Below are 17,452 nucleotides of genomic sequence, written 5' to 3' on the forward strand. Positions count from 1 at the left end.
TATATGTACTATAAAAAGACTAAATTTAACCTGTTCAACATAAAAACATTTGCTGGAAGTTTGAACTTTAGAAGTTCTACTGATTCAACTACCCGATTAGGAAGATCATTCCACAACTTGGTCACAGATGGAATAAAACTTCAAGAATACTGTGTAGGATCAAACCCCTACACTTGGTAGCAGAGAGTTACCTTTCCAATGAAGTCACATAATCCATCTTAATCTATGTTTTTGTTTATATCAGATAAGCCAAACACATTGGTTAAGGAAGGTTTTATTTATTTATTTATTTATTTTTTTTTTTCCGGGTAGGGGTGCTGGTGTGGTCCTAAAGCTGGAAAATGGACAATTCGGGCAAGGTCTGTTGGCCTCCCTCAGAAATCTTTTTTCGACATAGAAACACCCTTAGATGCGATTTCCTGGCATCTGGCAGCAGATTGTACCAACAACAAAATCATGTTTTTTTTGGACGATTTTTATGTGGCCAATTACAATTTGTACACAGTGGCTATTATAGAATAAAGGTAGGCCTAATTGATGAATTTACCAAAAAAGATACTAACAATGTTAATTCTTTTAAATAAACTCATTCCCAATATAGATGAAGTTAGGGCTATCAGTTTTCTAAGCCTACTATGTTTTTAATTACGATTTATATCTATCATTTATTCTTCAGTTCTAATTTTATCTTGAAATTTCTATAATTTATGTTATTAAGATATTTTTTCTAGCATAGAATATCGTCCGATGACTATTTTTTTTTTTTTTAAATGTAAAGATTATCATTACAGAAAATTTACTTACATGTAATTTTCTGAGGTGATATCCAGGCATTAAACATAATCATAATTACTGGGTATAAAACGGTCATAAATAAGTAACTGAAGGCTGAAGAAAAGAAAAACTTGAATCTCGTAGACAAGTTTATTCTACAAAAATATCAAGGACACACAGTACCTCTCTTGGGGGTTTCCTTATACACACAATTCGTGTACACACACACTACTATCTCAAAGACCTCTGAGGCAAAGGTATCACGGTTAAGAAAGATGAACTTATACAGACGGGCAAGAAATGTTATAATTATCATTGCCAGCAAACATTTTGGGAGAGACAGGGATTATTTTTACTAAAAGTTGAAATCGAAGAAGAAAGTTCACGATCTCGTGTCCAAAAAGTATGAAAATAAGACTTACGATTAGAGCTGCAAACAAGATTTCCATCAAAACAGAGGCCATTACCCTCATCAACACTCGCAAATACAATGAGTAAGAACAAACACACAAATAAAGCGGTTTTCATTGCACAAGACAGAAAAGAATAACAGAATCCCAGATAGACGCTCGGGAAAATGTAGCGTGATATTGGTTGGAGGCGTTCTGTGGGATAAGACGTGAGCTGGTCCACGAGTATCGTCAGGCACAGAAGAACTGTTGACATCGGGGATTTGAGGGAAGGATAATTGTTGCTCTGCTGCATCGCTGCCGGTCGCTCGTCTGCAAAAAACAAAACAATAGAAAGGGTGAGCAATGTCTTCTGGGATCCCAGGAAGAGATTAATGTTACCTCCGCCAACGAAGTTGGAAAGAGGTTATGTTTTATCCCCTGTTTGTGTATATGTGCTTGCTTTTGAACAGCTTCCTGACCACAATTTTAATCGTAGAGTAACGAAACTGGCAGGGATTGACTGCTACGTAAAAAGCTGGAGATTATTAACCTTTAAAAGGTCAAAGTTAAAGTTCCGGGTCAAAGGTCAGAGTCAAAGGTCAGGGTCAAGGTCAAAGATCAAAGATGAAATGTCGAGGTCAAAGATCAAATGTCAAGGTCAAAGATCAAATGTCAAAGTCAAAGACCAAAGGTCAAGGTTAAATGTCAAGATAAAAGGTCAAGGTCAAAGTTCACAATCAAGTAAAATGTCCAATTCACGTAACCAGCCATAAGTTTGGAAGTCCTTGTCAGAGAGACTTCAAACTTGGTTCATATTAGAGTGTGTAAAATGTCCATGCCAATTAATTTATGTTAAGGTCAAATGTCAAGGTCAAAGTCAAAGGTCAAGATCAAATATTAAGAACAAAGGTCAAGGTCGAAGGTCACATTCAAACAAAAGGTAAATTCACACGTAACCAGCTATAAGTTTGGAAATCCTTGTCACAGAGACTTCGTTCATATTAGAGTGTGTAAAAAGTCCATGCCAATTAATACATGTTAAGGTCAAAGGTCAAGGTCAAGTTCGAACAAGAGGTCTAGAAATAAGCTGCCGCGGCGGAGGTCTGTGATGTACTGAGTGCCACTCTAGATATTATTATTATTACAAGCTGAGGTATTACCCTAGGTGGAGTGGAAAACAAAGATGCTTATATAAGCCCAAGGGCTCCAACAGGGAAAAAAATAGCCTAAGGAGGAAAGGAAATAAGGAAATAAACTACGAAAGAAGTAATGACAAATTAAAATAGAATATTCTAAGAACAGTAACAACATTAAATTAGATCAAGAAAAAGGGAAACTGTCCATTGTTGTTTAAAGGGGTATTATTTTCTGACATGATAGAGGCTACACTGAGACATTAACCTTCTCATTTCACTAATACTACACTACGATATCAGAAGACTAATATATATATATATATATATATATATATATATATATATATATACATATTTCAAAAGTATGAGATGAATAATAAATGGTTGAGATCTTTTATCAATAAGAAAAAGGAAGAGATGTAAATTTAGAAATTCTGTCTTGAAGATCATATTGAGAGTTAAGCTCATGAGGGAGAAAATCATAATCTTAATAGAGTTCAAAGATCTGGGTATCTCTTTCAAAGGCTTAAAGGTTTAAACGCCACTCAAGAATGGCAGAATTAAGGGATGGTGACATTGCCCTAAGAAGCAGGACAATGCTCTAGAAACTGACCATATATACGTATGATCAGCAACCAAACCTCCTCTCCCCCCATGCTAGGACCAGGGAGAACTAAGTAATGGTTGCTGATGACTCAGCAGGTAGATCTATAGATTCCTCCAAAGCCCCATCCTTAGCTCACAAGGATGGGGATGTTACAGAGATCAAAAGAGCCAACAAGGTTAAGCAAGACTCGAACCCCAGTCTGGGGATCACCAGGCAGAGAAGTTACAAAATAGCCCACCACACAGATCTCGTACAGTCGAGTTCGTTATCCTAGTTACATTGTTCAGCAGGAATAATCCCATTGGTTCAAACAGGTGGCGTAGCAGACAAACTGTCTGATTGCACAATCTCTACTGTCAATATTTTTTTTTTTTATTCATTGTCGAGGCTTTAACACTTGTTAATGTGAAGAAAAAACAGTTCTTAGTTGAATTCAAAGCACATGCCTCCTTCAACACAATAAATGCATCTAAGTTGAGGTGGCCTGTTGGTAACGTCTTTGCCTGGTGATTGCCATACTGGGGTTCGAGCCAATCTCAAACTCGTTAGTTCTTTTAATGCCTGCAACCTCACCATCGTTGTGAGTTAACGATGGTTGGTTTGGGGAGCTTATAGGTCTATCTGCTGAATCATCAGCACACATTGCCTGGCCCTCCTTGGTCCTAACTTGGGTGGAGAGATGGCTTGGCAGCTGATCATATACATGAATACTAACCAACAATAACACTGAGTAAGAGGGAAGCAGGTTCTCCCCCAGAAGGAGAACAGGTGTAATTCGACGAATCTTGTGGCTGAGCGTTATTAAGAAGTAAATGACTGACTCCTCCAGTCTCCGTCTGGACCTGTATTCGTCCCCCACTGTTCTCGTACTCCACAAGGCGCTCTCCCTTGTACCACAGGATGAAGCCTTTAGGGTAAGAGATAGAAGAAACATTAGAAGGTTATATTTTGTTTTGTTATCATTCAATATCTGAATAAATGGAAATTAGAACGTCATGTCATCTACAATTACTAAAGATGTTCAATTTTTGGAGAAGGCTTGTTTTGAAATATACTGGCAATATATATATATATATATATATATATATATATATATATATATATATATATATATATATATATATATATATTAATATGGAAAGCCCCTGGATACGACGGAATAACTGCCGAGATGATACTGGCCGAAAATGAAATGTCTCCCAGACTACTTACAAGATTATTTTGTAGAATGTGGTATGAAGAGGCAAAACCTGATGAATGGGAGTTAGGAGTGTTGGCGGAAATAGCAAAAAAAAAAAAAAAAAAAAAAAAAAGGAGATCTGACTTATTGCAATAGGATTGTTATGAAAATATATAATATGCTTATTCTAAAGAGACTGAAGAGAAAGACTGATGAAAAGCTTAGAGATAAACAAGCAGGATTTAGAAAAAGGTAGAAGTTACACTGACCATATTTTCATTTTGAGACATGTTGTACAGCAATGCGGAGTATATAGAAATCCCCTTTTGATGGGATTTGTGGACTAAGAAAAAGCCTTTGATAGTGTGGACCGGCCAATTTTGTGGAGAGTCCTGAGTTATGGAATTCCTCTTAAATATGTAAATTTGTTTAAGTCTGTTCATGAGCATAGCAACTGCAAATTTAATGTTAATGGAGTCTTATCAAACGAATTTCTAGTGAACAGCGGAGTACTCCAATGGAATGTGTTGTCGCCAAGGTTGTTTAGCTTCCTCATGGATTTTGTAATGCGTAGAACAGTCGGAGATGGTGGAAAAGGATTGGACTGGATTGGGGATAGGAAATTAGCAGACCTAGAGCATGCTGATGATGCTGTCGTTGTTAGCAGTACACCACAGGATTTGCAATGCTTGCTTACCAGAATGCATGAAATATCACACGAGGTTCAGATGAAGATAAATAGAAGAAAGACAGAGATGATGAGAATGGAGTATGCAATGGAAGATGAAATATCATTGGAAGGAGAAAAAATTTAGGTAGAATCATTTAAGTATTTAGGAACTATGACATCCAATACAGGGTTTTTAGAATTAGAGTTCAGTGAAACATTGAAAAAAGGAAATCAGACAATGGCTAGGTTAAGTAAAATTTGGAAATAAAATTTCCTGAATTTACATATAAAATTCAGACTATATATCAATTTAGTGAGATCGGTGTTACTCTGTAGACATGAGTCATGGTACGACAATGAAACAATCTCCAATATATTTAGTAGACTTGAGAAAAAAGCCCTCAGAAGGATATTGGGAGTTAAATGGCAGGACAGGATTAGAAATGAAACTATAAGAGAGATTACTCGAGTGCCATATGTGGATGAGATCAGGGTGAGGGTATATGGAGATGGTTTGGGCATGCTCTTCGCACTCCCCAAGAGGGATTAGTTCACCAAACGTTCAGCTGGGCTCTACAACGCACTAGAAGAGTTAGAAGACCCAGACCTACATGGCTGAGGACTATGAAGCGTGATGTAGGAGGTGATGAATAGAGATGTATTGATTTAAAAGCCCAAGATAGAGATGACTGATGAAATATAGTGAGGCTCTTTGCGTCAATAGGCGTAGCAGGAGGACAGGATAATGACGATGATGAGGATGATGAGCTATTGGTGAAAAATATGACACACAGCGTGAGGAGAACTTTCCAGGAAGACTCCAGTACAAGGAGAACTTTCCAGGAGGATTACAGTGCGAGGAGAACTTTCCAGGAGGTCTCCAGTGCAAAGAGAACATTCCAGGAGGTCTCTAGTGCGAAGAGAACATTACAGGAGGGCTCCAGTGCGAAGGGAACTTACCAGGAGGACAGGAGTGAGAACATAACCTCCTTGGTGGAGGTATTAAGAACATCGCAACTTCCAAAATACTTGTGCAGCAAATGGAAGACTAGATCTAACCTCTCACATAATCTGTATTGATTTTAGCTCTACTCTAAGTATTAAATGGAAAGTCGTACATCCCCTAAAAGATCCTTCGGTATTTACCTGGACTCAGAGCCCCATAGTTGACTTTACAGGACAATTTGATGGGATTTCCAGCCTTAACGAACAGCTCTTGTCGTCCTAGAATTTCTGCTCTCATTTCTTGTTGCATGGAAAGAGAAGAAAGAGAAAAAGGGAAAAGCTTTTATTAATCTTTTAGCAAGTGATTGTATTACAGAAATATGATAAAAAGACAAAGAAATGTTTTAGTTGATTTACATAGAAAACAAATTAAGTATAGGCGCACACACACACACACATATATATATATATAAATATATACAGAGAGAGAGAGAGAGAGAGAGGGAGAGAGAGAGAGAGAGAGAGAGAGAGAGAGAGAGAGAGAGAGAGAGAGAGAGAGAGAGAGAGAGAGAAAAATTAGGTTACATGTTAGTGCATGAGAGAGAGAGAGAGAGAGAGAGAGAGAGAGAGAGAGAGAGAGAGAGAGAGAGAGAGAGAGAGATGACTACGAATAAAAGTTAGCTGTTTCAAAAAGAGAAAATTTAAACTCAACTAAACACGTTTCAAAATATAATGTTGACATTAAAATCTTGTTATAAAAGTAATTCAGCTTGCAACGTATTAAAAAAATCACATTAACTATAAATAGAATTGTAATTAACATACATGCAGAAATTAATCTTATCATATACAACCTTCGCTCGGGAATATGAAGTACCATTAGTGATCCTCCAAATAGACATCTGACTTAGAAGAACGTTTTTTTTTTAAATACAAATAAACAAAAATGGGAAAATGTTTCATATGGATAGTGTAAAAATAACTTTTACTCCCAAGTCAATTGGATTGTAGCGAGCCAATCTCACTTTTAAACTGTTTAGGAGACTCTATAGAGGAAATATCATTCGATCAGGGACAAAAGAATTGTAGGGCAACAGAGGTCGAGATAATCTCTCTCTCTCTCTCTCTCTCTCTCTCTCTCTCTCTCTCTCTCTCTCTCTCTCTCTCTCTCTAGCCTTATGTTTATATCTGGAAACTATTCCCTTCACTTATAGATTAGAAGTCTGATATTTTGATTTATTGCCATTAAAATTCTCTCTCTCTCTCTCTCTCTCTCTCTCTCTCTCTCTCTCTCTCTCTCTCTCTCTCTCTCTCTCTTTGCCTTTCGTATACATCTGAATAGATTTTTCAGGTCATGGGAATTATTCCTTCTATTTATAGATACTTATAGATCAGAAGTCTTATATTTTGATCTATTTCCATTGAATTAAAATCAGCAATCCTCTATTACACAAACGTACAGTGCAAGTACTTCATTAATTATCTCTATTAACTATGGAACGTTAAATTTTCTAACATAACAAACATAACTCCAAGTTAAAGCATTTACTTACTAACAACACGTAGAACAACAGCTTGTGTAATTCTAGGCTCCGTGTTAATCTGGCAGATATACGTCCCTCCATCCTGGGGTTTCGTGAACTTTATCTGTAACGTGTAGTCTTCCGGCTCCCAGACACCATCAATGTAATTAGGAGCCAGCTTCAAGTTTTTCGAATCCGAAGCAATGGAGATTGGCCCTTGTGGGTAGATGGCAATAGGGTTGGTTTCCTTCTTATACGTCTCACTCTGGTCGCTCTTCTGACTCCTCGTAGATTGAAGCTCCGTCAGAGATTGGAGCTTGGTGTATCCGTGGTGGCTCTGAGAGGGCAGTGCCTTTTTAGATCTTTTTTGGATCCAGCCGGAGGAAAAATAGTAGTCATTTGAAGATTTGAGGTTCGTTTTATACCAAGGACCCATTTTTCGTCTTGTATAGTTGTAATTGTAGTGGTGTAAGCTTCTCTTACCTCGTTTTGCGTCCATTTTATACCTGGGAAACATATGTCTAGGAGAGACTCTTCCACCCAGTTTTACCATATTCAGAAATATTGTGTCTTCTGCTACGTAGGTTGTCATGGCAGCGAAACTCCCTGACCCGTCCTCTTCTTCATATTCAAGTTGCGAATATGAAGAGGGCCTCGGACCCTGACTACCAATTGCATGATACCAAGTCGAATCGTTTGCTCCTACAAATACATGACTTTGAAGGCTCCTTTGACTTGTGAGGTCCCGGGGTCTACGCAGTTTGAATCTTGTCCCGGGCAGGACTGATATTCTCAAATCCGTTGAAAATGTGTGCCGTCCAGTGGACAATACCTGTAAATCTCGCTGGCGGATCCAGGAAACCTGAGAGTAATTAGAAAAAGTGTGCTAAGTGTAACCATATTTGCATTAGCCATTAATGGGATATCTTCTGTCATTCTCCACCCCAAGATATTCTTTCAACAATGTAAGGTGAGCAAAGATCTCTCAGCAATCTGTCTTCTGAAAGCATTTTCAATGTTATAGATGCTGTCTGAGCAAAGATCTGGTAGTAGGTTTAGTATTCCTGGAACGGTTTAACAGGAAACGTGTTAGTTGTAGTATATTGAGATCAGGAGTTGTAACGGCTCTCTTGGCCACATATCCTACCCTCACCTTTCCTTCTATATAGTTTAAAATGCTTCCAGAAGACTGAAATTATTACCGTAACTTTGCTCAGACAGCATTTGTGCCCATTCCCAGTTTAAATAAGGAATTATCTAGCTCCAGCAATTTTTTTTCAAACACAGCAAGATTAGTAATAAAATAAACAGGTAGCTAATCCCAAACTGTCCCACCTGACAGGACTTACACCTTAAGCTTGTATGAATATCACACCATTATCATAATGTTTCAATTAAACATTAACTCGCATTTTCAAATACACACTTTTCCACTTGATCAAAATTAAATAATAAATAGAGAAATAAATAGTAATAAATTCCGGACAATCACTTACCCTTTTCCCAGAAAGATGCTTAACTGTACATGGAAGTCTACTCGTTTGGCCAACATATGCAGTTATGTTGAGATCATTGGCCTTTTCCCCAAATTCCGGCTTCACAACTGGAAAATAAAACTTTTAACATTGAGGGAAGGTCATTGACATTTCATTTTTACAATTCGTTGATTATGGTCCGACCAATATGTAACTTATCCTTATTGTTAAGGAGGTTTGTTGTCTTAATTCATATCTACATTGTTAAATATTTGCTGTAAAAAACATTAAAAATCCTGGAATGAATGTTGCCAGGCATTTACCATTTTAAAAATGGATGTATTGCTGTAAAGGCGTGTTATTACGGTCACAACCCGTAAAAGATAATGACGAAGTAGGGTAAACATTACGGTCGCCTGTATTTTACTGAAATACGGCTGAGAATAGTATATATTTACGGACATTTTCTGATTAAAATTACGTTTTTTAACATTGTCATAAAAAATCAACAGTAAGAATGAACAAAATCATAGTAGTCTGTTTAAATTTTTTTAGAAGCCTATGTCAAAAATCTCCTTGAGAACTTAAAGAAGGCTTTGCATTCTTAATAAAAATAGCCTTAGTCATTTTCAGATATCCGATTGAATTCTTTATACATAAAACTTTCACGGGGTCGGTAATATGTTTTTTTTATTGATTTAGTTTCACCAAGGAAATTTACAAAAGACTTTTATTATCGGCGCAGTCTGTAAATGCATTTGGAATCTTTCTCCGATAGTACATGTGGTGTATCCAATGTACAGTAATACCTCGGTATACGAAACTAATTCGTTCCGGAGTGGCTTTAGTTATATATATATATTTTTTGTATGATAAAATAGAATGAAATAGAGCCAACTGCATTTGAATCATTCAAAATACCTAACCTAACGGTGCGAATTTTGTTTCGTTTCCTAACTATTTTTTCGTAATATAAAGCAAAACAATTTTTCATATGTTGTTTCATAAAACGAGTTTTTCGTATAATGAAACTGTTGTATCCAGAGGTTTCTTCTGCATGAATAGGTGCACACACATGATGGCTACCAGAAGCTTCCTTAAGCCAGGAGATTTCTCAACTTTTAATTCTTGTTCCAAATCCTTGTTTTTACTTCATCGTCTTTATCAGCAGGTTTGATATTGTATCAACTACAGCTTTGAATCTGGAAAAAAATTATATGGTACATAGCCTCTACACTATGGTCTTTCACAGTCTTGGGGTAGAATTATCTTGCTTGAGAGTACACTTGGGCACACTATTCTATGTTATTTCTCTTTCTCTTGTGTGTTTATTTCAAGGTTTTTATAGTTTATATATGAAAGATTTATTTCAATGTTGTTTCTATTATCAAAATAATTAATTTTAATTGTTAATTACCATTCTTGTAATTTCCTTATTTCCTTTTTTTCACTGGGCTATTTTCCCTGCCGGAACCATCTGGCTTATAGGATCCTATTTTTCCAACTAGGGCTGTAGCTTAGCAAGTAATAATAATAATAATAATAATAATAATGATAATAATAATGATAATAATATTAATAATGATAATCCATTCATGCGTATTTTATCAAGAAACTCCTTTAAAGTATCCTCAGGTGTAGGCATACGGAAGTAACTGTAATTGAACATTTGTTTTGCACATTTGTTTAATTCTTAAAATTTCAATATGAATGGATTTCCAATGACTACAGATTTCATATCTACTGTGCCATAAAATTCATTAGAAATTCTGTTATGGACGGAATACTGTCCAAAAACAACTGTCCAAAAGCTCGCTGCAATATAAAGGCAAATCAAAAAAGGAGTAATTTCAAAATGACTATCTCTTACCCTCTTAGGAACTTCGAGACAACAAGTGAAGTGTAGCAACAGGAAGCAGAAAAGACCAAAGTTACAACAATACAAATAAGCTGTCTTCTTTTGCTCAATGAAACATGCAAGATAAATATATATATAAATATATATATATATATATATATATATATATATATATATATATATATATATATATATATATATATATATATACATATATATGTATATTTATATATGTATATATATATATATATATACATATATATATATATATATATATATATATATATATATATATATATATATATACATACAACAACATATACCAAGGCACTTCCCCCAATTTTGGGAGGTAGCCGACATAAAAAAAAAGGGGGATGTCTCCTCTCTACGTTCCTTCCAGCCTGACAAGGGACTCAACTGAGTTCAGCTGGTTCTGCTAGGGGGCCACAGCCCACCCTTCCCCGTTATCCACCACAGATGAAGCTTCATAACGCTGAATCCCCTACTGCTGCTACCTCCGCGGTCATTTAAGGCACCGGAGGAAGCAGCAGGGCCTACCAGAACTGCGTCACAATCGCTCGCCATTCATTCCTATTTCTAGCACGCTTTCTTGCTTCTCTCACATCTATCTTCCTATCACCCAGAGCTTTCTTCACTCCATTCATCCACCCAAACCTTGCCCTTCCTCTTGCACTTCTCCCACCAACTCTTTTTTAGCAGACAGCCATTTTCCATTCTCTCAACATGGCCAAACCACCTCAACACATTCATATCCACTCTAGCTGCTAACTCATTTCTTACACCCGTTCTCACCCTCACCACTTGGTTCTTAACCCTATCTGCTCGAGATATACCAGCCATACTCCTTAGACACTTCATCTCAAACACATTAAATTTCTGTCTCTCCATCACTTTCATTCCCCACAACTCCGATCTATACATTACGGTTGGTACAGTCACTTTCTCATACAGGACTCTCTTTACAATCATGCCCAACACCTCTATTTTTTACTACTCCCTTAACTGCCCCCAACACTTTGCATCCTTCCTTCACTCTCTGACGTACATCTGCTTCCACTCCACCATTTGCTGCAACAACAGACCCCAAGTACTTAAACTGATCCACCTCCTCAAGTAACTCTCCATTCAACATGACATTCAACCTTGCACCACCTTGCTTTCTCGTACATCTCATAACCTTACTCTTACCCACATTAACTCTCAACTTCCTTCTCTCATAGACCCTTCCAAATTCTGTCACTAATCGGCCAAGCTTCTCTTCCGCATCTGCAACCAGTACAGTATCATGCACAGACAACAACTGATTTACCTCCCATTCATGGTCATTCTCGTCTACCAGTTTCAATCCTCGTCCAAGCACTCGAGCATTCACCTCTCTCACCACTCCATCAACATACAAGTTAAACAACCACGGCGACATCACACATCCCTGTCTCAGCCCCACTCTCACCGGAAACCAATCGCTCACTTCATTTCCTATCCCAACACATGCTTTACTACCTTTGTAGAAACTTTTCACTGCTTGCAACAACCTTCCACTAACTCCATATAACCTCATCACATTCCACATTGCTTCCCTATCAACTCTATCATACTCTTTCTCCAGATCCATCAATGCAACATACACCTCCTTACCTTTTGCTAAATATTTCTCGCATATCTGCTTAACTGTAAAAATCTGATTCATACAACCCCTACCTCTTCTAAAACCACCCTGTACTTCTAAGATTGCATTCTCTGTTTTATCCTTAATCATATTAATCAGTACTCTACCATACACTTTTCCAACTACACTCAACAAACTAATACCCCTTGAATTACAATACTCATGCACATCTCCTTTACCCTTATATAGTGGAACAATACATGCACAAACCCAATCTACTGGTATCATTGACAACACAAAACACATTAAACAATCTCACCAACCATTCAAGTACAGTCACACCCACCTTCCTTCAACATCTCAGCTCTCACACCATCCATACCAGATGCTTTTCCTACTCTCGTTTCATCTAGTGCTCTCCTCACTTCCTCTCCTGTAATCTCTCTCTCATTCTCATCTCCCATCACCAGCATCTCAACACCTGCAACAGCAATTATATCTGCCTCCCTATTATCCTCAACATTCAGTAAACTTTCTAAATATTCCGCCCACCTTTTCTTTGCCTCCTCTCCTTTTAACAACCTTCCATTTCCATCTTTACTGTCTCTTTAATTCTTGAGCCAGCCTTCCTTACTCTCTTCACTTCTTTCCAAAACTTCTTCTTATTCTCTTTATATGAATGACCCAATCCCTGACCCACCTTAGGTCAGCTGTCCTTTTTCCCTCACTTACCTTGTGCTTTACTTCCACATTTTCTCTCTATATTTTTCATACTTCTCTACACTATTACTCTGCAGCCATTCTTCAAAAGCCCTCTTCTTCTCTTCCACTTTTACCTTCACTCCTTCATTCCACCATTCACTGCCCTTCCTCATGCTGCCTCCAACAAACTTCTTGCCACACACATCACTTGCAATCCCAACAAATTTTTCTTTTACTAACTTCCACTCCTCCTCTAAATTACCAGTTTCTCTTACTTTTACTTCGTCATATGCCATTTTCAACCTTTCTTGATATCTACTTTTTACCCCCGGTTTTAATAGCTCTTCAACCCTCACTTGCTCCCTTTTACATCCACCTACTCTATTCCCCCACTCTTTTGCTACAACTAATTTTCCTTCCACCAAAAAATGATCAGACATACCGTTAGCCATACCCCTAAACATGTGCACGGCTTTCAATCTTCCAAACATTCTTTTAGTTATCAACACATAATCCATTAACGCCCTTTTTACCACTCTTTCATTTGCCACTCTTACCCATGTATACATGTTTTTACCTTCCTTTTTGAAAAAGCTAGAACTTATCACCATCTCTTGCTCAACACACATATCTACCAGGCTCTCACTGCTCTCATTTTCACCTGGTACGCCATACTTCCCAATGACACCTTCTACCTCTGCAGCGTCCACTCTAGCATTTAAGTCATCCATGACAACTACATAATTCCTTCTACCCAGTCCTTCTACACACCTAGTTAATTCCTTCCAGAACTTATTCTGCTCTTCTTCACTTTTCTCACAACCTGGCCCATATGCACTGACAAAAGTCCAACATTCCCTACCCAACCTAAACCCTTACCCACATTAACCTAGGTGATATCTCCTTCCATTCCACTACTTTATCTGTCACCCATTCACTCAGCAATAAAGCCACACCCTCTCTTGCTCTTCCCCTTTCAATCCCAGACATTCTACCAGACATTTCACCAAACATCACTTCACCCTTCTCTTTTATCTTTGTCTCACAGAAGGCCAAAATATCCATCCTTCTATTCCTAAACATACTTCCAATCCCACATCTTTTACTCTGTATCGTACTACATCCACGCACATTCAAACACCCCAAAACTAGAGTGCGGGGAGCAGTCCCTCTCCTCCTAGCTCCACCTCTTTGATAATGTCTCACAGGATTGTAAATACAGGAGAGGGGGTTCCCAGCCCCCTTGTCCTATCCCTTTTAGTCGCCTCTTACAACATCCAGGGATACATCGGTGCTATTCCAATTGTTTTTATGCCCCAGTGACCACAGGAGGGATATATGTATATATATATATATATATATATATATATGAATATATATATACATATATATTTGTATCTATATAAATATATATACATATATATACATATATATAACTATCTATCTATCTATCTATCCATATATACTGTATATATATATATATATATATATATATATATATATATATATATATATATATTATACATAGTATGTATTTATATATATACTGTATATATATATATATATATATATATATATATATATATATTCATATATATATATATATATATATATATATATATATATATATTTATATATACGTATATATATATATATATATATGTATATATATATATGTATATATATTTATATACATAGCTATCTATCTATCTATCTATCTATATATACAGTATGTATATATATATATCACTAAATCTTGTGATTTAAATCAATGTAAATATCAACCACAATGGTATTTTTCAATATCAAATTCTGCCTTTGGAAATGTGTATCCACTGGAAATTCATTTATGATAAATGCTTCTGGCTGGGCAAGGATTAGAACCTATGCCTCTTAGCCGAAACAATACCAACAGGGACGCTGCCAATCGAGCTACAAGTGTTATCTCACGTGATAGCTCGATTGGTAGAGTCCTTACTGGCATGGTTTCGGCTTAGCGTCATAGGTTTGAATGCTTGCCCAGCCAGAAGCGTTTATCATAAATGAATTTCCAGTGGATATACACATTCCTAAAGGTAGAATTCGATATTAAAAAATGCCATTGAGGTATATATATACTGTATATATATATGTGTGTGTATATGTATATATATATGTAAATATATATATATATATATATATATATATATATATATATGTGTGTGTGTGTGTGTATATATATATATATGTAAGTATATATATATATATATATATATATATATATATATACATACATATGCATATATATATATATATATATATATATATATATATATACTGTATATATAATCAGACAACGTCTCAGAGGCGTCCAGGAATCGAAGACCGCTTCTCCTCGGACAGATCATCCTGCAGATTGTTTTCAGGATAACAACAGAAATACATTTACTTTCCTCCATTTATTGTTTGTTGTCGACACGTGTTTCGGATCACTTCGCGACCCTTCTTCAGGACTACATTGAGTTTTGGAACTACACTTTGATATGAAGGTTATGGTGGTGAAAATTTGATACAAAATTATTTCTGGAAATAAGGAGTAAGTGTTAACTTACCAAAGTCATATGTCGCAGATGAAAAAGTTATCAGGAACACCAAAACGGCTTTCTTCAGGAGAACCTCCATTTCACCAAAACTCCGGATCCGGAGACAGATTCCCTCTCTCGGAGGAAGCGATCCTGAAGACTTGACTGCTTACAGTTCTCCCTCTATAGCTGGATTACTTGCAATACTTTGATGTTATTCGCAATCAGATTAGAGCGTTTTTTCCACCTCATTTTTCGAATCAACCCTTTCTTCCTCTATTCCTCTTTTCCTTATGCCAATTTCTATTTTCTTGATATGAATGTTTTTACTTTTTTTGGGGGGGATAAAAGTTATAACTTCACTCTAGAAATGAATAAGCTTTCGGTTTAATGAAGAAATTCATGGGTTTGATAAATCATTTACATTCCTGAAAAAAAAATTGTATGAAATAACATTATTTTGACTTTTTTGTCCCAGATACTAAGGCACGAATTCCTAAAATCCCATTAAATTTCAATTATAGCATGCATATACAGTATATATATATATATATATATATATATATATATATATATATATATATATATATATATATATATATATATATATATATATATATACATATATATATATATATATATATATATATATATATATATGTGTGTGTGTGTGTGTGTGTGTGTGTGTGTGTATGTGTGTATACTCTTTCCTTTGGCTAAGTTTTTCCTTCTCAATATTAAACTCTATGCCAGAAATTTTCAATGATACTCATCATATACTGTCTCATACTAACTTTGAAAAACTCAATATTTCAAAGTATTACCCATAATTCTTTCAACTTAAGGCTCTTTCTTAATAAAAATATCTTTTAGAATGTCAATTTACTGTCCCAAAGAAAAGCTCATAATAGTTCTCTTCTACATCAACTAGATAATAGCTTCTGGTCGGCCGGGGAATCTGACCCAGGCCCAAGAAACTGAGGTTCCAATGACTTAGCAACTCACCCACAAAGAGAGATAAAAGTTGATGACAATTCTCCCATACTTATACCCGTTGAATCCAGTTTTTGTACTTAGAATTGAAATCAGATAATCTCCATCATTATAGCTTTTCGTTAAGTTTGAACTTGGCTTAAGGTTTTTGTCTACATTTAGATAAATTGCTCACTGCTCTTGATAAAAAAAAAACTTATGGAGATTAAGTCTACTGAATTTAATATAATACATAAACTGAAGATATGACACCATGTGGTAGTGGTGTAAGAATACTGTACTACCACCATACGTCCTGCGTGTCATAGACTAAAAGGAAAGCTTTGATAGAAGGCATTGAAGAAGGCGCATCAGGCAACCGACCCCTTAATGTAGGGTAATGGTAGTAAAGAAGAACAGGGCATAAACTTGAAGACAGGATTAATCTCTTGATTTAAAATTCGATGAAAATATTTGTTTTGAAGAAATATATATGGTGGACTATGTGGTAATGTCTCTGCCAGATGAACGCCATACTGGGGTTTGAGTCCCGGTCAAACTCGTTAGTTCCTTTGTTCGTTGCAACGTCACCAAACTTGTGAGCTAAAGATGGCGGGTTTTTGGGGAGCCTATAGAACTATCTGCTTAGTCATCAGCAGCCATTGACTGGGCCTCCTTGGTCCTAGCTTGGGTGGAGAGGGGCTTGGGCGCTGATCATACACACACACACATGTATATATATATATATATATATATATATATATATATATATATATATATATATATATATATGGCCAGTCTCTATCATTATTTGCTAAGCTACAACCCTAGTTGGAAAAAAAGGGTGCTATAAGCCCAGGGCCTTCAAGAGGGAAAATAGCCCAGTGAGGAAAGGAAACAAGGAAAAATTCAATATTCTAAAAACAGTATCAAGATTGAAATAAATATTTCCTATGTAAACTATAAAAACTTTAACAAAACAAGAAAAAGAGAAATTAGATAGAATAGTGTTAATAATAATAATAATAAA

At 36.2% G+C, this 17,452-nt stretch overlaps 1 protein-coding gene across 3 annotated transcripts in view; it reads right to left on the reverse strand.

The window, feature by feature from the left end:
• Positions 1-963: 963 nt before the first annotated feature.
• The window catches only part of LOC137632064 (uncharacterized), a 33,265-nt gene continuing 16,776 nt past the window's right edge, over positions 964-17,452 (reverse strand). For all 3 annotated transcript variants that reach the window (XM_068364041.1, XM_068364043.1, XM_068364042.1), the window contains exons 2-7: positions 15,481-15,878; positions 8,724-8,830; positions 7,258-8,089; positions 5,906-6,004; positions 3,625-3,816; positions 964-1,496 (exon numbers count right to left, since the gene is read on the reverse strand). In XM_068364041.1, coding sequence (XP_068220142.1) covers positions 1,087-1,496; positions 3,625-3,816; positions 5,906-6,004; positions 7,258-8,089; positions 8,724-8,830; positions 15,481-15,550 — 1,710 coding nt within the window. In that variant the 5' untranslated portion in view covers positions 15,551-15,878 and the 3' untranslated portion in view covers positions 964-1,086. The remainder of the gene's footprint in view (positions 1,497-3,624; positions 3,817-5,905; positions 6,005-7,257; positions 8,090-8,723; positions 8,831-15,480; positions 15,879-17,452) is intronic.

This window comes from Palaemon carinicauda, chromosome 40 (assembly GCF_036898095.1).
Source record: "Palaemon carinicauda isolate YSFRI2023 chromosome 40, ASM3689809v2, whole genome shotgun sequence".
Taxonomy (NCBI): Eukaryota; Metazoa; Arthropoda; class Malacostraca; order Decapoda; family Palaemonidae; genus Palaemon; species Palaemon carinicauda.